The following is a 20,407-nucleotide window of genomic DNA, read 5'->3' as shown; positions in this document are numbered from 1 at the left end:
CTTATCGGAGAACCGATCGATGTGCAATAAAGTGTGCGATGTCAACAGCGAGACAGAGAAGCTTCGTGGGACAGTAGAGAGACTGATGAGGTCAGAGATGATGGATGGATCACTTTATTAAGATACCGTCTTATTATTGTTCCCTTTTTTTGTATTTACTTTCCCGTACAGCTGCCTGATTCTCTAATTACATTCTATTGTTGTGAAGGGAGAAGCAAACAACTCGCATGATTTTGAATCAAGTTTATTTTAGCAGCTCAAAAGACAAGAAGTTTCAATTATTATTGTTTACAAAGAAAGGGGGAAAGGAAGTAAAAAAAAAAGTACATAGGACGAACTTTTATTCATGAATTGAGATGAAATGAAACATAAGCAAGTTTGATCAAAAGTGCATAAAGCAGTCCCTTTAAATATTATTCCCTTTGGCAAATATTCCCATTATGATCTTGGCTTCAGTCGCTCTGGTGATGATCAGGTTGAAATACTGAGACTTCAGGTTTCTACTTGTCGGCGCAGTCGGAGCACAGGATGTCTCCGCCTTTGGCCACGAAGCGTTTGTTGGACAAACTGAGGGAACATCTCTTGCAGTTGAAGCAGTACTCGTGCCAGGAGCTGCCCTCGTAGTTCACCACGTTCACGCCTTTGCCGAAGCCTGCAGGGACAGTTTGCTCACCTTTATGACCTCAGAAACATTGACTCGATGCGTCCACGAGGGGGCGCCATGGTGAGGTTTAAAGATACCTGTGATGGGGTTTTGGCAGCCGCTGCATTTCTTGGCCACGGTGCTCTTGTAGCACTCCACGCAGAAGACCTGGTCCTGGTGTTTGGTGAAGCTGGTCCCGGCCAGAGGCTTGGAGCAGGTGCCGCAGACGAAACAGTGTCCGTGCCAGGGCTGGTCCTGGTAGTTCACTCCTCCGGAGGTGATGGGCTGAAGACGAGACGGGAGATTAGAACCTCACTGATGGTGTGTTCTTCTTGTCTCCCTCAGAAGAATCTTCACTGGTCATGAGCGACCAAAGACTAGTCGAGTGACACCAGAGAACCTGCTGCTGCAGAAGGTATGACTACAGTACATCTTACCTTTGAGTACTTCTATTACAACCAATAAGAGCAAAGACAACTAAATTAGTATGTTTATTTGGTGAATATTGCATATTTCTCAAGCTTTTTAACTTTTTATGACTGCAGAGGAGTAGTGATACCATAATGGTGCCAGTTCTGATGTCAGAAAGGTGTCAAAAAGAGTTAAAATGATAGTTTGGGGCCACAATTTTTATCTTTTTTTAATCTGAAATTAAGAAAAATACAGACTGAGATTTGCAGCACTGTCTCTGCACAACAACATGTACGCAATTAAACCCCAAAATAATACTTATATGACCATGACACTGAAAAAAAAATGGCCCCCAAATTGTACTGATAAAAACGAAAAAAAGTTGGTTACAATAAAAAACGCATTGAAAGTACATTTTAATTTTCAGTTTTTGTTTGATAATTGTTAGATGTGTTTGAGCTGGTGTTACAGGACTGAGCACTGTAACCCAATTGAAATCCTTATGTCAATAAATCTGTCATTTCTTTAAATGGTGTCGGTGGCTCAAGACTTGAAGATGAATTAAACGTTTACAAGGAATTATGGGATGAGAAAAGGGACACACCTTATTGCAGCCGACACAGTGTTTGGCGAACTTCTTGTCGTAGCACGGGCTGCAGTAGGTGTCGCTTCCTTTGGAGAGGAAACTCTGGGAGCCGATGGGACGTTTGCAGTTGTAGCAGGTGAAGCACTCGTCGTGCCACGAGTTGCCCTTGTACTCCACACTCTCTGTGCCTGCAGCAGTGATGTACACATGTATTTATTTATCTCATTCTTTCCTTTGTCCTCATGTGGTTGGATGAGAGAGCACTGAATTATTAAAAATAAATAAGATAAATATAAGTTAAAAATGTCTCCTAAACTCGAGCGGGAGCGATTTAAAATGAACTACAACTGACCACATGATGGCGCCAGAGAGTTATCAGTAAACATCTTTGCGTCCTACTGTAATCGTTTGCTTAAAACGATCAAACAAAGTTTCAGATTAAACGAAAATAAATAATCCTAAAAGAATAGAATTAAAATGAAGTATTGATCTTTAAATAGAACACAGGTTGTATCACAGTTAGAGGTTAATAAATATTTTAAAAATACATAAAAAGAGTATTAGAATCTCCAACACTGTTAGAAAAGAAGTGTTGATAAGCTTAGCACTTTAACCCTGAACTTTAATAAAATCAATAGAAAAAACAAAATAAAAAACATTTACTAACCTTTGCGCTAAATTATCAAACTCTGTGTTTGCTAGCCGTTTACAATAGCTTGTGTTATGTATTTCCAGATCTGAACTTTCCAAAATAAAAGTCTTAAGTTGGCTTTTAATGAACCTCGTGTTCTGTATCGCTGAGGTCAGGAGTGTTACGAGGATTATTTAAATCACGCGCCAAGTCATTTGATGTGTCCTGCTGAATTGTCGGCTAAAATCTAAGTCGATTTTCGTTCACGATATGGTGACCTCTACAGATGTTGTGTTGCTGATATATTCTATTTAGCTTGCAAACTTGTGTGATTGAGTTTTAAACCGTCATGAGTAGAAGTGTGGTCAGACTCACCGGCCAGGATGGGTTTGTAGCATCCGTGGCAGCGCGGCGCGTCCTCTCGGGAGCAGCACTTGCCGCACATGATGCGATCATCTTTGGTGCTGAAGGGCTCCTTGGCGAGCGGCTTGTAGCACTTGACGCAGCGGAAACACTCCTCGTGCCAGAACCGACCCTTGTGGCCCAGTTCCTGTCGGGGAAGCAGAAGCGAGGAGTCGGTCGAGGCGGCGGCGGGGGGCGTCGGGTCGGAGGTCGGAGGTCGCTCACCTTGGACTCCACGGAGATGGGTCGGTGACAGTCGTGGCAGTTGTTGGCGCAGAACTTGGTGTGGCAGCGGACGCACACGGGCCGGCCCTCGCTGCGGGTGAACTTCTTGCCGCCCAGGTCCTCGCGGCAGTAGAAGCAGCTCGCGCCCTCGGCCATCTCTCGTCACTGTCGAGCGGACGGACATGAAGTCACCACACACACTCTCAAAACACACACAATGAACGCATTCATTATGACCACCTGTCACAGAGAGGTCACTTTGTGAGGCGACGGTTTCGTGGGTGTGATATGGAGGAAGTGAGTCATAGTCTTTGCACACACGGTTGACCCAATGTTTGCTGATCGGCTCTGAAAGCTCGGCTGATAAACGACGTTGTAATCAGACCTCTTATTATTCTCCTGCTTCCACATGTCTGTTGATAAAAACCGCAGAGGGAGGATTTTTTGGAACCGTGAGCGATGGTTGTTTGAGAGAGCGCCATGACATCACCGCTAACGACTCCAAAGTCTCCTAAACACAGGAAACGCTTTTCTTAATGTTGCAATCGCTGCTGTTAACGGACGACCTGCTGCTTTATGAACGACTAAAAATACACATTTTTCCCCCGTGAGTCAGCCGAAACATTACGACCATCCTTTTATGGTTGTAGACTTCGTTGGGTGTTTCCAGCCTGCAGTGGTCAGCAGTCTGACGAACCTTTTTTTGTTTTGTTTTAAATATTCTTAAATTTGCGTAGCTTTTTGAATATAATTTTTAAATGTTTTTTTATTAACATTTCTGTTGTAATAAAATAATGATGTCATACATAACCACGCCCATTTTTAGGTTAAAAAAAAGAGTTGGGGGTGCGGCTTTAAAAAAAAGAAAACTTTATTCAATATTTTTTTAAATCCTAAGAAATCTTTCACCGCTGAAGGGGAGTTCAAGGAGACTCGAGTGTGTCTGAAGTTCTCTCGCAGAACTCCACCATCTCATAAACGACCCTCAAATTCTCATGAAAGCGACAAAACAAAAAAGACCGCACACACACAAACACACAAACAAACACACACACAGACAAAACTCTGACGTTTCCCACATCATGTTCAACTTGGCTGCTGCAGAGGAATTCTGTGTGTGTGTGGGTGTGTGTGTGTGTGTGTGTGTGTGTGTGTGTGTGTGTGTGTGTGTGTGTGTGTGTGGGGGTGTGTGTGTGTGTGTGTGTGTGTGTGTGTGTGTGTCCACTAGTGAGGTGAACATATGAAGGAATGCAAGGAATGACTAATGTGGTGAGATCTGGACCCTTGACAAGACTTTGACAGAATTTTAAGACACACAACTTCACACAACTTCCCACACAGACACACACGCTTAGGTTGCCTTTTTAGGAACCAAAAATCTCCACAAAGCATCAGTTTGGCTTCATCTAAGCAGCAACTCGGGGCAGACTCATGAGGAACTTGTGGGCCATGTTCCATTTACCATTTAACAGTGGATTTGGTGCACACTTCTGAATAACCCAGCAGAGTCACTCCAACTAAAGACCAGGTTTGACTAATTAACCGACACATTTATGGTAATTCTAGGTTCCTCACAAAAACATTTATCAGACTCCGCCTCGTGAAACGTTGTCGTGCCGAGAGATGTTGCTTTCTTTGGTTAATGGTCCTGGAGTCGTAATGGAACGTGAGCTCCAGCTTCAGCTTAATCCACACAGTTTAACCGACCTTTGGTAAATTGGCTCTTAAAACGTAATTAAAATGTTGCTTTAATGGCATCACTTGTTGAGTCGACATTTAGATATAAACACACTTAAGACCCTCACCCTGTGAAGGAGCCTCGTAAATGAAGTCAGAGGTGACGTCTGTTCCTGACTGAATATCTCAGCAGGAGACGAACACTTATTTAACCACTAGAGTCACAACATCATCCAGAGTTTTATTCAGTTGCCAACGGAACGACTGTTTGATCTTGACTAAGGTCGTTGCTGATGACCTTTGACCTTTTCTTTACACAATAATAAAACAAATTATTTGTAGGAAATTTCCAACGCAAAGAAATTTCAATTATAAAAACAAGGTCAGGTGAAAATGCAGCAGAAAAGTATTTAATCTGATATAAAATGTTAAAGTTGAGGGTAATTAAGTCATAAATAACTTAAACTATAAAACACTTAAATAAGGTGATAAAAAATATATATATATATTTGTAATATATAAATAATAATAAGATCGAAGAGACATGAAGGAAAGATCATATATAATATTGTGTATCGTTATATTTGATTTTATTTAACATAAAAATAAACACATTTGTATTTATTCTGGTGAGTTTAAATATCAAGATTTATCAAGTATAATAATGGATTAAAATGTAAAAAATATATTGTTATTAGGTGGAAAAAATAACATTAAACTAGATTTAAACGTTTTTAAGTATTACTTTTTTTTTACATTTTAATTTACAATTGTTTAGGAAAAATGAAAAGTAGCAGAAATAAAACTTTTTAAATTTAAATAAAAATCAAAAAAGGGAATTTATATATAAAAATATATTATTATAAAAAATGACGTGTGGCATTGAAAATATAGATTTATGGAAACACTAACTATAAACAGAAGTTACTAAGCAAAATAAGACTGTAAGATAAGTGGAGGCTTTTTAAGAAAATATAAGTTGAGAGAGAAGTGAAAAAAGAAATTTCACAACTCTCTCAACTTCCTGCTTCAGACCGGCAGCGACTGGATCACGAACGGATTGAGGCCGAAGCTTCGCCAGGTTCAGGTTCATGAACTAATCAGATGGAGCAACAATGGCCGACAGGAAGCGAACTCTCTGTCGCTGCACGTCCAGACCTAGAAATTCCTCATGTGTCAAAACATGCTGACAAATCACTTCTTTCACAGAGGAGGCAAAATATGAGTCTTTGTTTGGTCGCCATGGAGACCAGAAGTTATTAACAGAAGCAGGAACTTATTTGTCTGCTCTTTTTGAATTGATTAAAGATAAATAATGTTGTTATTTTGGTTCAACCAACGAACCACATGATCCATAAGTCAAGAAGCAGATATTATAGGACTATAATTGGATTATTTGGACTAGATTAAAGACGCGTTTATGTTCTTTTCTTTTAGTTTTTTCTTTTTATAAAACAAGTATTTCTGAAAAATGTTTTAAACACAATAAACCGTCTCATGCTTATTAAAAAAAAAATGAAGCTTATTTATCTTTGATATTTAAATCAATTCAATGATGAAATTCTGGCCAGTCGTCCGTCAGACACTGGGATAAGAGCTGCTCTGTGCTACATGTGCTTTTCTATTTCAGGCTTCATGACTGTGGCGTCTTGACTGGTTACATTCAGTGTTGAGTTCATCATCCAGGCATGTGGATGTAAATGAGTTGATGATGATGATGATGATGATGAGGTTGGACTCATGTGACCTTCACTTCCACCAGACGTGAGTGAAACTGATTATCTGGCTCTGCTCTGCGTCACCAGACTTCCTGCAGGTTAAATTTAGAGTCGTTTACCTTCCTCTGCGTCACTTATGTTGGAGACATTTTGGATGCAAATCTTTGCCTTAAAGATCAACTAATGTGAAAACTCTCCTGACTCGCTCACTTGTTTCAAATGTTAGTCTTCCTCCAAGATGCAGTTAGTCCCTCATCATGACCATGTTTTGAACTTATTACTTTAGTGTATAAGTTCCCCCCCCGTCTGAAATCTCCGCGAACGAGAGGATACGAGAGCGGAGTCCATTATGACGTAATAATGGCTTCACTCCTCCTCCAGCCAGCTGTAATCATGGCCTGCTTTGTTTATACAACGAGTCCCTTGGAGGCTGAAACTTCCGGGATTGATGACGTGTGGTGACAAACCTCAATGTTTGACCAATCACAGCAGAGTGGGGGTGGTTACGGTAAACAAGATTGTATCTCCAGAAAAAGTATTTTAGTGGGCGGTATATTTCAGGAGTATTTAGAGTCCAAGATCTATTTAAAGACACACTTAAAATAACACATTACTTGCTCTTTAAGTATTTCATTCTCCTTTATCTCGTCTGCTGTAAACCTGCTCAGAACTTTAGTCACCTGTTTATCCAATGTACTCACAGTCAAACCCAGGGGGAGCGAGGATCACCCACTTTATGACTAATTAAACTTTAATTAAATTAATCACTGGCTGTCGTTAAAACATTCATCTGTCAGAAAATACTTGGATTCTTTTTTGGAGAATTAAAATGTTCTAATATCTGAAAGGTTTTTCAGTATTGTGATTTTTTATATTCATATTTTAAGTTTTAAAAATGTAATTATAATTGAAATAATACTAGAGTTGTCCAAAGTAATGTAATAATAATACTAATAATCAATCTTAAGACACACAACACTTAAACAACAGTAAAAAGATTCAAAATGAAAGTAACTTTAAAAAATAAAATCTATTGGTCCAAACATATTTCAAGTACAAGAAGTAAAAAAAATATATTTATGCGGCAGATTCCAAAGATCTAAATAAATAATTTATCTAAAGTACATCTTAAAATTGTCGTTGTTTATTTGAAGTACCAGTATTTTATGTTGAGTAAATATATACATATACGTATATATATATCTCAGAATAAATAACATGTTAGAATGTATTGGGTGTTAACGCGTAATCAGCTGAGTTCTATGGGAGGACTTGAGTGTTTGTAATAAGGTCAGAGGTCAGAGTTGAACTCGCGCCTCGGACACGAGGAGTGGAACACGCTCCTGCAGCAGCAGACGTGTGTTGCTTATTTGATCTGGCGCTGCTGCCGCATTCCTGCAGCAGCTACGAGCAGAAACGTGCGGCGTGATGGTTTTAGCAGAAACGCAGCAGCTGAACAAACCAGAAACTTCCGCCGCAGACCCCGAGCGTCTCCGGGCTCCTCGTGTTTGTTGGTCCAGTTTAAGGAGGTTCTGGCGGAATCCACCAAAACCAAGAGTTTCTCAAGGAGCTTGTTTCCTCCAGAAAGTCTCTGATTTATTACTTCACTTAACCAGAGAGCTGCGACCTCACAGTAACTCCTTCATTTAGGATGACGTCGCCGCTTTAATGACAGTCTTTTTTAAAGAGGAAAATACAGGGTCGGCTTTAACGAGTCGCCATGGCGACCTGTCACTCACCGCTAGAACGCTCGTGTCACTTATTTTAAATGTACACTCGTCTGAACATGGATTCATCCTCAAATAAAGCTAAATAAAGGACCGGAAAGTCAAAACTAAAATGATTATGTGGAAAACAAATGTGTTTGTGGTATCCCTTGTGTTGCCTATGGGTCATTTTTAGGGGGATACCAAAAGCACATTTGTTTTTGGGGGCCAACAGGTCACTTTGACGCTGAGATAAAACAAGGGTAATAAATAAAAATGTGAAGAAAATTCGTTTTTTTGGATGTTATTTAAATAAATGTTTCTCAATAAAATACAAACAATTTGACACAAAAATAATTTTAAAAAAAAGGAACTGCTCTCTCTCTCTCTCTCTCGCTATATATATATACATTTATGAAATACATTATTTTTGCGACAATGGCAAATTAAATATACGATGAAAAAAATATAAAAATTATAAAGTAATTTTGAGAATAGGACAAGAACCACTAGCTTGTATGAAAACCAAAAAACAAGAAATATTTTCACAAACACTATATAAAATTAACACAATTTCAAAAATCAACTTTGCACAATTAACAAGGTTAAACAAAACATGTGAAATTAATTTTAGACCTAATTTTAAAACCATTAATAGATAATATATAAATCTAAAAAAAGGAAATTCAACATTAAAAAAAAAACTGGGAAAAAGAAACAAGAAAAAAAAGTAATTTAACACAAATAGTAAAAGTTCTTGGTTTTTCTACAGTTTTTACGAGTCGTACAGTAACAACACAACTTTGTATGACAATTGAGGGAGTTTCCTTTCAGACTCGTTCAGGAGTTGTTTCCGTGGAAGTTTGTCACGTTCAGTCTTGAGTTCGAAGTTATGATCTGAACTCTGAAGGAATTTTCTCAGGAACATCAGGAGAAACAAAAGGAAGCAGATGCAGATGTGCTCTGTTCCTGACGTCACTGAAACATTTGGCGTCTCGGACTCGATCCAGATTAGCAACTGCACGACTGACATGAACACACACACACACACACTGAGACACACACACAGAATAGCTGTGAAGGAATTTAAATTGACCTCTGCGATGCATTTCGGAGCCTCAGTGGTTCCATCATCGAGACTTCCTAACTGGAAACAGATTTCTGCCGCCTTCCTCCAGTCAACATGAGACTGTACCTCACACTCACACACTCGCGCACATGTACACACACACACACTGCACAGAAAGTCAGGAAACGCCCGGACAACTTTAAGTCTTGTTTCCAGATAAAAAACTTTTCAGATATTTGTTGTAGTTTCCTGCCGTTCCTGAACTTACACGTCTCTTGTTCCCGTAAATAAAACAAGAAGAACGACTTTTAAAGTCAGAAAGCTTCTTGAAACAACAAGTTAAAGGAGTGAGTGAAGTTTAAAAAAAGAGGAGTGGAGTCTGGTTCAGTCTCCATCCTCCGTCTTACCGGCAGCAGAGGTCACAGCAGCGACAGCAGCGTCTGAGTGAGTGAGTGAGTGAGTGAGTGAGTGGTCTCTCTCCACGGCAGCGTCAACACTTCGGCGCCCGCGTCAAGCTGCCTCTCGCCACCGGGAACATGCCGTGCCCCTTCAAAATAAAGGCCCTGGAAGACGATCGTTTTTAAAAGTTCTTTTTACCGAGTGTTTCGGACTTTAAATGACTAGAGAGTAATCTGACCACGTTTTTAAGTTCTGTTAGCGTCATAAAACCATGATGATACAAACTTAAGTGATGTTTTATACTATGAATAGAAAGTTATGTCTAGAAAAAAACTGCTCGTTTTTTGCCATAAATTATTAACATCAAAACTTGGAATAACTTGCTTGTCTTCTGAAAACTTTAACTTGAAACTCACCTTCTCAAACTCGTTGTAGGATCAATATTTATTTATTTTTTCCGAGTTGACACGTAAAACATAAGGTGTAGCATCCTTTCTTTGAATATATCGTAGTTAAATCTGTCTTCTTGACAAAAGTATGACGTGTTTTCCTATTGGATGTTTGTTCAGTAGTAGTAGATAGTTTGTCTATCTTTCCATCTATCTATCTATATCAGTTTCTCACATTCTTTTTTTTACATGCTTTGACTTTTCTTTCATTCATCAACCGTCAATAAGTCAGCTGCTGCTGCAATAGTCAAACCCTGAGGGAGCGAGACTGACCCGTGCGTGTAAACTTCTTTTAATTTTCAACCATGATTTAAGAAATATTCAATTAAAAAATGGTATATTTGAAATTATCCGTATTCTTTTTAAGTCTGAAAAACGTAAAAAAGAAAAAGTTTTTCTTGAACTGAAAATGCTTTGGCTCATCATCTCCCACAATTGTTGTGCGTTCAGGGTTGTGTACGTTTTTATAGAAGTTTATAACAATCGTTTGTCAAAATGAAAGACGGGAGACTTGGAGTGACTTCGTATTTATTTCGGGATCATCGCCATCGGACAGAAACGAAGCACTTCACAAGATTAATCAGACACACACAAGGTTAGAAAAACACTTTCTTTTTTCTTAAACAACTTCCCATTTCATTCTCATCTTGGGTTTTTTTTCTCTCACAAGTTTTACTTGAAAAAAAAAAAAAAAGGTAACAAGTGCAAACGAACCAAAAAGAATCTACTTTTCATTTTAAAAACGCACAAAATCTCGGAAATGCTCCATTTTCTTTTTAAACTGTTAAACAAAACATCAGAAATTGAACGGTAATCTCAGATTAGGCACTTAAATACACAACAGTTGAGCCTCCGCCGCCTCACTACTACAACATGGAAGCTCGCTGGAGTCGAGGCTACATCTCCTTAAACTCAACCCTTTAGTGTTGTGTGTATCGTTTTAATCCCCTCGCAGTTTGTTCAAGTCAAAAATGAATAAATAAATTAAATAATAAATAAAATAAGAATCAAGGGTAGTGAAGGTGGCAGGCAGCACATGGGTTAACCTGTTGCAGTGTAAGATGGTTTTGTTAGTATCAACACAAATCTAGGAGGAATAATTCACGCTCGTAATCTCAAAAGTGAAGATGGTTCCATCTGCACGATAATAGAGTTAACAACATTTTTTAACTCTTTAATTATCTCCTAAAATAAAACTACTTTAACTCATCACAAGGCAGGATTTCTTTAGACAACAGTTTGTCTTTTTTTTTTTCGCCTAAAATGCGTACGACTTTAGCGGCCATCTTTGTTCGTCATCGTTGACCCATAATCACCAGATGATCTGGGATTAAACCGCCAACTAGTTTTAGCAGGAACAGACAAACATTTTGCATGATGACTGGATGTGTTTATATTAAGATGCTGAAGGTGCATCCTAAAAAAAAAAGAGCTGAGCCAAAGGACTTGAACTGATTTCTGATCCTTCCTTCCATCTCTTCTTCTGAGACTGAACTCCTAGCATTTTGAAAAATAAATTAAATTACAGCAAAATCTTTTTTTTTGTTGTCGTTTTGAATGAAATCATTGAGGATCCGAAAGAAAGTTTCAACTGACTCAAGGTCGCTCATGCTTTCCTGTCTGGAGTGTTTCTTTCGGGCAGAGTTTAGACACATGCACGATTGTCTGACCGGACCACCTGCCCCCTAACCCCCGCCCCACAAACAAACACGTTTGACCCCAGTTAGCCTGGACGAGACGATACGCGAACGAAGACTTCATTGAGTTGTCTTAAGTCTGGACGATGACGTCACGTATGATATTTTCACATTCAGGGTTATTTTCGTCGGATAAGAAGGTCGTAAGAGTGGACTTTCACGTGGACAGTTATCATCAGATCGTCTCACAGTCTGTGCCTCCGAGGGTCCGAGCGCGGCGGCGAGGGCGGCGGCGGAAGCGTGACGGTGGTCGGGGGCTCGGCCGGGTCGTCCATGGGCAGGACCAGGCGCGTCCCGCGGATGGCCACCTCGTTGTCGGCCAGGGCCAGCTCGCGGTCCAGGTGGTCGTCGGCGGGGCCCCTGGAGGAGCCCCTCAGGCTCTTGGACCCGGACGCGTCGGTGCGGACGGTGACGTCGGCGTACATGGAGCCAACGCTGGCGTCGTTCAGGATGAAGTCCAGGTCCTCGTCGTGCAGTCGGCCTTCGTTCTGGAAGGAGACGGACAGATGTTGGTTCTGGGCGTTAAACCCAGAAGGCTCAGGACTTTTCACCTCGTAAGCCTGCGGGCTGGTGAGGCAGCGGGCCAGGGGGCCGCAGCAGGCGGGCAGCGTGGCGGTGAGTGGAGGTCCACTGTGGGTCAGCAGGGGCTTCAGGTAGCTGAAGACCCGGTTGAGGAACTTACGGTCCTTTCAGTTGGTACCAGTTTTGACTTAAATATGGTTCTGATCAGCAAAGGATACTTGTGGTCAAAGTTGTACCAGATCCTGAACGGCCAGGCGCTCTCGTGTTTGGTGTTCCTCCTCTGTGACCCGTCCAGCACCGTGGAGCTCTGAGGAGAACATTCTTACCGCCAACAGAACACGAGGAACACGCCTGAAGATACTTACCGAGTTTTCCTGATCGGGGTTCACGCCGACCCTGTGAGGAGAGACCGGCACACATCAGAGATGCTCACGCTTCGCTCGACCCCCGACATATACTCACGGGATGCTCATGAAGGTCAGCATGGGCGTGGTGCCGCCGCCGCAGACCCACACGGTGAAGAAGACGATCAGCAGCGTCGTGGAGAACATCATCTGGCGGGCGTAAGTGGCCGTGTCGCGGATGGAGAGGGCGAAGGTCATGGCGCCGCGTAGACCTGAGGCGTTTGAACATATTTTGTAAAATCGAAAAACTAATCTTAAACGCTCCAAGCCTTATTGCAAGCTAGCGTTTTGCGCCACCTTCTGGTAAACTTTGGAAACGTCATAAACATAAAATGTGTATTTATGTACCAACAGTTTTAATCCATCATTACATTTATATTATTCAATTTAGACAAGTTATAAAGTGTTATTTAAACGGTCATTCAAATTGTCAACACCTCATACTTTACTGTGAATAAAAGTAGTTCAAACTTATCTGAGAAAAAACACGTTAATAGCACTTTTTCAAAAAGCGTGTGTGTCACTTTAAATCTAACCTTAAACAGAGATAACACCAGAGTCAGTTAGAAAAAGATTATTTGTTACAGCTAGAAAGTAGGTGTGCGATATCTAACATTATTCTTTCTACATTCCTTATACGCGTGTAAAATATATAATTATAATTAATTAATTATAGTTAACATGCAAATTTTCACACCGTTTGTTCATTTCTGTGTTGCAATTAAACCTTATCACATCATGCACAGCTCAAACTATTTTTTTATAGTTCCATTAATTAAACTAAAAAAGAAAGTGGAACGATCATAAGATGTGCCATGAATACAGTTCCAAAATGATGCAAGTGTATTAAAATATATCATATCGTTACGGCCCGAAGGGACCTCGTACCTGCGAACATCATCACGTGCTGGAAGTTGGATCCGATCTTGTTCTTACGTCCCAGGTTGAGCAAGAAAGACAAAGGGTAGATGTTCGCGGCTCGACCCAGAAACACAGCGACCTGCACGACCGGTCAAGGACAAACTCGACCCACTCATTTCAACCAAACACTCTCGAAGAAGATGCCGTTCGTGAAATGAACTCAAGGATACGAAGGCTCCGATGATGAAGAGCGGGTTGAAGATGTGCGACTGGAAGGAGAAGAGCGTCAGACCCATGTAGCTGAAGATGAAGTTCTCCGCCAGGAAGTTGAGCAGTTCGAACAGCTGATGGGGGGAAGAAACAAAAACGTGGATCAGAGGAGAGTCCAGATGGAGTCAAAGGTTCGAGTTACCTGTTTGGACCGGTCCTGAGACTCGGGGGACAGGTTGTTGTAGGTGTAGTGGGCCTGAGTGATGCCACAGAACAGCACCGCGACCACACCTGAGGCACCAAACGGTCACTGATCAGTGGTCAACATTAAAAAAAAAAAGGCGGATCGGCGTCAGACCTGTGAAGCCACAGGCCTCGGCCAGGAGGAAGGTGCTCCACGACATGAGGAAGAAGAGCGCCGTCTCCAGCAGGGGGAAGTCCCTCAGCTTGGTGAACTTAGTGACGTGATCATGGTGTTAAGGAGCATCGAGGGAAGGAGGAGGAAGAAGAATTCCACAAACGACTTCAAAGAGGATATGAAGGCCGTCATGACTCCGGTGGCGACGCCGAGGGAGAAGGATCCGCTGAAGACCCCGAGGAAGATGCCGAAGGACTTCAACAGGGCCATGGCCTCGAAGCTGTGGCTGTTGTCTCCGGTCGGCTGGTACGCCACGATGGAGCTGAGGAGCAAAGATTCGTCACGACCTTCGGAAGCCTTTAGATTCAGCATCCACTGCACTCAAGGTCATTCAAAGGTCGTTCGTCAACTCGTGCATCATTTTTTTGGAAACGGATCAATGTCAAACCTGGTTCGTGCAAAAGTAGAAAAATAATCCAAAAGAAAGCGTGTGCGAGGGAAGATAATCTGAGTCGTGTATCATCTGTGATCACACCCGGGTCGTAGAAGAATGTGGCACCGTGAGAAATAACTGTCTTTGCTGTGTGAGGCAGGTGGTCATAATGTTATGGCTGATGGTCCCTGTAGATCTTTCTCTGGTGTTTCTTAACACAATATACGTCAGTGCCATCGGAATACTTTTTTACATTTCATACATTAATAATTTGAAGTTTATTATTGGATTTACTTTTTTTAATAATTGAAGTTGTATATTATAAAGTTTTCTAGTATATCTATAAAGTTTTATTTAAAAAATAATAAAAAAGATTTTCAAAATAAATCTTTTTTTACACAGAGTTTGATATTCTAATTTCAGTTTTTCCCCAAAAAATGATGTAAATGCAATATTTTTAATTCATTGTTTTAAAATCAAGTGTTTACAATATTACACCACTACTTTTTAATATTGAATTTAAAACATATTGTTGTATTATTGCAATAAGATTATCAAATCTATGTGTAAAAATACATTTATTTATTTTGAAAATAGCCTTTTCATTCAACAAACCGAACATAAATGATGTGCTATTTTGGTGTGTATCTCATGCAGTTCTACTTTTAGTGCCACATTCTTATCTTAACCTATACTAGTGAAGCACTAGAGAAGCTCTCACTGGGGTCAGGGATGCAAACATCAACACAAGAGAAACAATCGGGGGCTAGAACAGCAAAAATCAGCCTCAACAAGTGTAGAATCCCACCGAGGAGACAAAGTCTGGTTGTCTCCCAGCCAGTCCTCCGGCCAAACCGGGCCGTCGTCGTGGACGACAGCCGCCCGCCCGGCCTGCTTCTCCAGGCGGAGCAGGACGCTGCGTCAGGCATACATACGTGCAGGAGGGTGATGAGCGACACGAATGGGTGGAAAAGAGGCGAGCAGTGAAAACGACAGGGACGGACGTTAGTGAGACAAGACAGAACACGTTGATCACAAAAAGCCCGATGAGACGACACATAGAGGGAAGTCGCGTCCGCTCCGACCGAGCTCGTGCTCCCGTGGGACTTACGAAGAGAGGACTATAGCCACGGCGTCGTTCAGGACGCTCTCCCCGAAGAGCAGCGCGTAAAGGTCCACGTCCACCTTCAGCTCGTTGAAGATGGCGAGCACCGTCACTGAGGGACAGAGTCAAAACTGAGCTGTTGTAGCTTCATGGTCGACCGGAGCTCACCTGGGTCGGTCGCGGAAACGATGGCTCCGAAGAAGAGACAGTCGGTGAAGAAGAAGTCTCCCCCGAGCTGACCCACCGCCTTCATGAAGGACACGAAGCCGTACATGATCAGCCTGGAACACACCACTCAGAGTTACAGCAGAGTTTAGCAGAGTTTTGCATGGAAGTAGATCAGTGCCGGAATATTGATGGTTGAATTTAACATGAAACTTTTTTTTTAATTAAAAATGTTTTTATTTTCAATATTATTTTATTTAATAATTTCTATTTTGAAAGATTGAATATGTAATAATTTAATTCATAGCATTTATTTTAATATTTTTACGCATAGTATTTGAAATTCTTACTCTATCATGTCAAAAATAAATATTCTAAATTTAGTATTTTCGAGTTCTTGGTCTTTTAAAATCAATGTAAAAATGAAGGCACTGCACCAACATTTTTATATTGAATTAAAAAGACCACAAATTTAAAAAATATTAATTTAGAACTTTTTTTTTTTTTTAATTATTGTAGTGTTAAAACCCCAAATCTATGCGTAAAAAAAGTATTTATTTTGAATGTATTACATTTTTCTAATTCAATTTAAAAAATATAAAATGAATAAAAGATTTCAATAATTTTCAGAAATTAATTAAAAGCTTTAAAAAACAAAACTATTAAATTAAAAACATTAAATGTTTAATTCAACCATTCAAATTATGACAGAGTCGATAAACTTTTGGTTGTTTTTTTTCCAATGACGGTCAAAAAACTCACCCGATGACGAAGCAGGAAACTAAGGTGCCCATGAAGGCGTACGCCAAGATGGAGCCGATGTTCCTGAAGAAATGTCTCTGCGGCAAATACGACATCGAGATTTAATTTTAACTGTTCAACCAGAAAGGAAGGGGCAGAACTCTCACCCTTTTTAAGCTGTAGCCAGCATGGAAGATGATGGGCGGCAGCAGGATGTTGAAAAACACTTCTGGGTCAAAGGTCACCTGACGATGAAGCGGTTATTTTAGGGTCTTCACATTAACGTCTTCCTCATCCGTCCACTGACATCATCTTCACAATCCTCACCTTCCTCAGCATCTCGTCGTCCTGCAGCTGGCGGTCCTTCCCCCGGCTCACCTCGCCCCTCAGCGTGTACTCGTAGAAGCGCCCGCTGACGTTGACCAGCAGCGTGGCCGGACTGGCGTTGACGGCACAGCTCAGGACCACGTCGGACATGCTGGGGGGTACGTGGACGCCGAAGCGGAGGATGACCCCCACCAACAATCCTAAGAGTTTCATCACACCATTGTGAAAAAGTATGTTTCAAGTACACACAAATGACTTACAATAAACTTAAAATTAAGACTATTAATGCAACACAAGGCCATGCTACTTGAAACCTGCTAATGTTTTTGCTAAATACACGTTTTTTTAAATTGGTTTGAAAATTTTGAGTCCTTTTGTCAAGATAATGAGCGGCAGAGAACAAACCAAATGATCTTTTCATTGGGAAAAAAAAAAACATAATTAGGGATGTTAAGAAAAATGTATTTAATTATATATCACAATAAAAAAAATTTCATGATACCAGCTCAAGCTGTATTGGTATTTATTATCATTTTTTATTATGGCTTTTCAAATTATATTAAATACAATATTTTCTAATATGGTTTACAATTAACTTGAAAATTGAAAAAAAAAAAAAAATCCCAAAAGAGACTTCCTGAGGGATCAATAAAGTTCTACCCAATAATAAAGTTCTACCAAAAATATTCACAGTGATGTGTTGCAGTTCAACTCTCAGCCGCTAGATGGCATTACAGTCTCCGCAGCTTAAGTAACAAGGGAACCCCGCGAAGACAGAGGACGAGAGGATACAGTGGACTCCAGCAGCTTTTAAAGCTGATATTTGGAGATACTTTGGTTTCAAAACAAATGAAAGCAGTTGCAAATTGTCATGTAGTCTTTAAATTCTGCAACAAGTACTCGAAAAAATACTACAAACACACCGTTGTTACTACAGTATTTTGTGATAATATCGTGTCGTCGTTTGAGGAAGAAGTCATGGGTCAGTCATGGTCGTTGTTACAAAAGGGGATATTTAAGAAATATTATGTACAGTATTCTAATATATTGTATCAGTATCACCAGATTCTCTGATGATTTGACTCGTATGGAAATATATCATTAAAACAGTTACAGTTGCCATAAGAATCTGACGCATTAAAAGCAAATATAACATTTCCTAAGAGAATATAAAAATGACGACAGTGTAACACCTAGCAGCTCCTTCATATAGCAAGTTAGCAATGACCTTTTAGTGGGAAAAAAAAACATAATTAGGGATGTTAAGTAAAATGTATTCAATTAAATATCACAATATTTTTCTCATGATACCAGCTCAAGCTGTATTGGTATTTATTATCATTTTTTATTATGGCTCTAATATGGTTTACATTAACTTGAAAATATTCTCAGTGATGTGTTGCACTTCAACGTTCAGCCGCTAGATGGCATTACATTCTCTGCAGCGAATACTGAGGACGAGAGGATACAGTGGACTCCGGCAGCTTTTAAAGCTGATATTTGTACATACTTTGGTTTCAAAACAAATGAAAGCAGTTGAAAATGTCATGTGGTCTTTGAATTCTGCTACAAGTACTCGGACAATACTACAAACAAACCGTTGTTACTACAGTATTGTGATAATATCGTGTCGTCGGTTGAGGAAGAAGTCATGGGTATTGGAAATATTGGAAATATTATGTATACTATTGTAATATATTGTGTCGTATCACCAGATTCTCTGGTGATGTGAGTCGTATGGAAATATATCATTAAAACAGTGACGCATGGAATTAAAAAACATGTCCTAAGAGAATCTAAAAATGACGACAGAGTAACATCTAGTAGCTCCTTCTATAGCTAGCTAGCATCCATGCTAGGTAAACAACCCACCGTAGATCATGGCGAGTCCCGTCTCGTGCAGGAACCTGAACCTGCGGTGCTTGAAGAGCCAAATGGTCAAGATGGTGAGCGTTAAGAGCATTATGAATATGAGCAGGTTGGCGCTGTCCTGTCTGTGGCTCTCCTCCGCCATTCTCTCCGTGGCGACGTTGTCCATCGCGTCGCTGTGCCCGCGCTCCACCGTCAGCAGCAGCAGCAGCAGCAGCAGAGCAGCCGTGGAGGGTCTGAGGCCGCGGGAGGGTCTCGGGGCAGAAACCATGGTGGACCTTCGGTTGCTCCGTTACATTGGTGTCGCACAAGCCTCGCTGGCGTCGATGACACGGAGATGACAGCTTCAAAACACGGGAGCTTCCGGGTTTCACAATAAGAGGCGTCACGTGACCGGCGTGGCTTTTATTTTGAAGTTCTTACCGTAAAAGCGTTATATTATGTTGTGGAGCTGTAAGGAAATGACAACTTTACTGTAATCAATCAGCGAGCATTTTTCTTAAACTGATCAATGTGTCTGTCCTTCATTCCATCACCACGTACGAGGCTGGGGAGGGGTCGGTTCATCGGAACACAAAAACCCCTAACAGAGCACATTCGCAGATATTGACAGGGCATACATATATATTAGGTACACATTTTTAAATAATTCAAATAACTGAAACACACATATAAGTAAGTAATTTATATTTATACAGCACTTTTCTAGACTAAGGTCACAAAGCGCTTAAACAATACAAAAAAAATACTCAAAAAAGTTATACTAAAAAGATCAAGATAACACCGAGAAAAAGGCAGGTGTCCCATAAAATCAGGGAAAAGCCTGCACGAATAAGAAAGTCTTAAGATGTTATTTGAAGGAGTCAGTAGATCATCAAACAGAGAGAGAGAGGAAGATCGTTCCAAAGCTTAGGAGCAACAGTCTGGAAGGATTTCTCTCCTCTGGTCCTGAACCGTGTGCGTGGAACCATCAGTAGATTCTGATCCACAGACCTCAGAGCCCGAGCTGGGGTGTAAGGCTGGGTCAGATCAGTGACATAAGGAGGAACCAGAATTTTAAGGTTGATCCTGAAAGAAACTGGAAAGCCAGCGAAGAGTTTTAAGGATCGGAGAAATGTGAGTTCTTCTACTTGAGCGGGTCAGAATTCTCACTGCAAAGTTCTGTATCAACTGCAGGCGAGACAGCTATATATATATAATTTTTATATATATATAATGTTTAAGTTATTTTAATTATTGTATTTATATGTGAGTATTTAAGGAAAATCAGACATTGTAACATTTAAACACTACAAAGTGACAAGTACATAAACAAAACACTTATTCTACATGTTATTAAACACATAAAGGCGCTTTACAAATAACCTTTACTTACATACTTACATAAAACCGTCAAACATTTAAAAAGCACACGAGAAGTTCACATTAACGCCACTGAGGGGCGACAACAGCTCATTAAAGTATGGTTAATACTGTAATTATTTACATTGACCATGTTACATATCTTCTGGACTTTTTGTTTCATTTCAAGCTCAAATTGAGCACAAAATAAATGAGTAAAAAGTCATGAGTCATGCTCATTGTTACGAATTTCCACTTAATGTTTCTCTTCTGGAGACTGACATAAATACTGAAGAAGTAGAAACGGGTCCTTGACTCCATAAACGTTGAGCTCCACATTATTCTCATTCATTTTATTAACAAAAGTCTTTTGTAATGTGGCTGAAAGCAATGAGCTTGTACAACACACTGCAAACGCTTGATTGTAATACCACAAATACATGAACTGATCCTTGTCC

At 40.4% G+C, this 20,407-nt stretch overlaps 2 protein-coding genes across 3 annotated transcripts; both read right to left on the bottom strand.

The window, feature by feature from the left end:
- Window positions 1-228: 228 nt before the first annotated feature.
- Window positions 229-9,594, bottom strand: LOC148066365 (four and a half LIM domains protein 1-like). Of its 2 annotated transcripts, none has more exons than XM_087807380.1 (6): window positions 9,476-9,594; window positions 2,899-3,063; window positions 2,647-2,821; window positions 1,659-1,828; window positions 742-928; window positions 229-652 (listed from the first exon to the last, which is right to left on the bottom strand). In XM_087807380.1, the coding sequence occupies exons 2-6, from the start codon at window positions 3,052-3,054 to the stop codon at window positions 501-503; spliced, it is 840 nt and encodes a 279-aa protein (XP_087663506.1). In that variant the 5' UTR covers window positions 3,055-3,063; window positions 9,476-9,594; the 3' UTR covers window positions 229-500. The 2 variants fall into 2 exon arrangements, with proteins under 2 accessions (XP_087663506.1, XP_087663507.1); XM_087807381.1 differs by lacking the exon at window positions 9,476-9,594 and adding an exon at window positions 3,139-3,249.
- Window positions 9,595-10,427: 833 nt separating this feature from the next.
- LOC148066364 (sodium/hydrogen exchanger 6-like) lies at window positions 10,428-18,958 on the bottom strand. Its single transcript, XM_087806837.1, has 16 exons — window positions 18,612-18,958; window positions 16,740-16,939; window positions 16,580-16,657; window positions 16,434-16,510; window positions 15,675-15,787; window positions 15,513-15,618; window positions 14,144-14,290; window positions 13,969-14,069; window positions 13,813-13,901; window positions 13,631-13,744; window positions 13,428-13,539; window positions 12,598-12,751; window positions 12,501-12,531; window positions 12,354-12,442; window positions 12,165-12,270; window positions 10,428-12,101 (listed from the first exon to the last, which is right to left on the bottom strand). The coding sequence occupies exons 1-16, from the start codon at window positions 18,877-18,879 to the stop codon at window positions 11,799-11,801; spliced, it is 2,088 nt and encodes a 695-aa protein (XP_087662963.1). The 5' UTR covers window positions 18,880-18,958; the 3' UTR covers window positions 10,428-11,798.
- Window positions 18,959-20,407: the final 1,449 nt, after the last annotated feature.

The sequence above is a fragment of the Callionymus lyra genome, chromosome 14, assembly GCF_982586985.1.
Source record: "Callionymus lyra chromosome 14, fCalLyr1.hap1.1, whole genome shotgun sequence".
NCBI lineage: Eukaryota > Metazoa > Chordata > Actinopteri > Syngnathiformes > Callionymidae > Callionymus > Callionymus lyra.
Note: the sequence above shows the minus strand (reverse complement) of the source record. Positions and strands in the feature narration are given on the sequence as shown.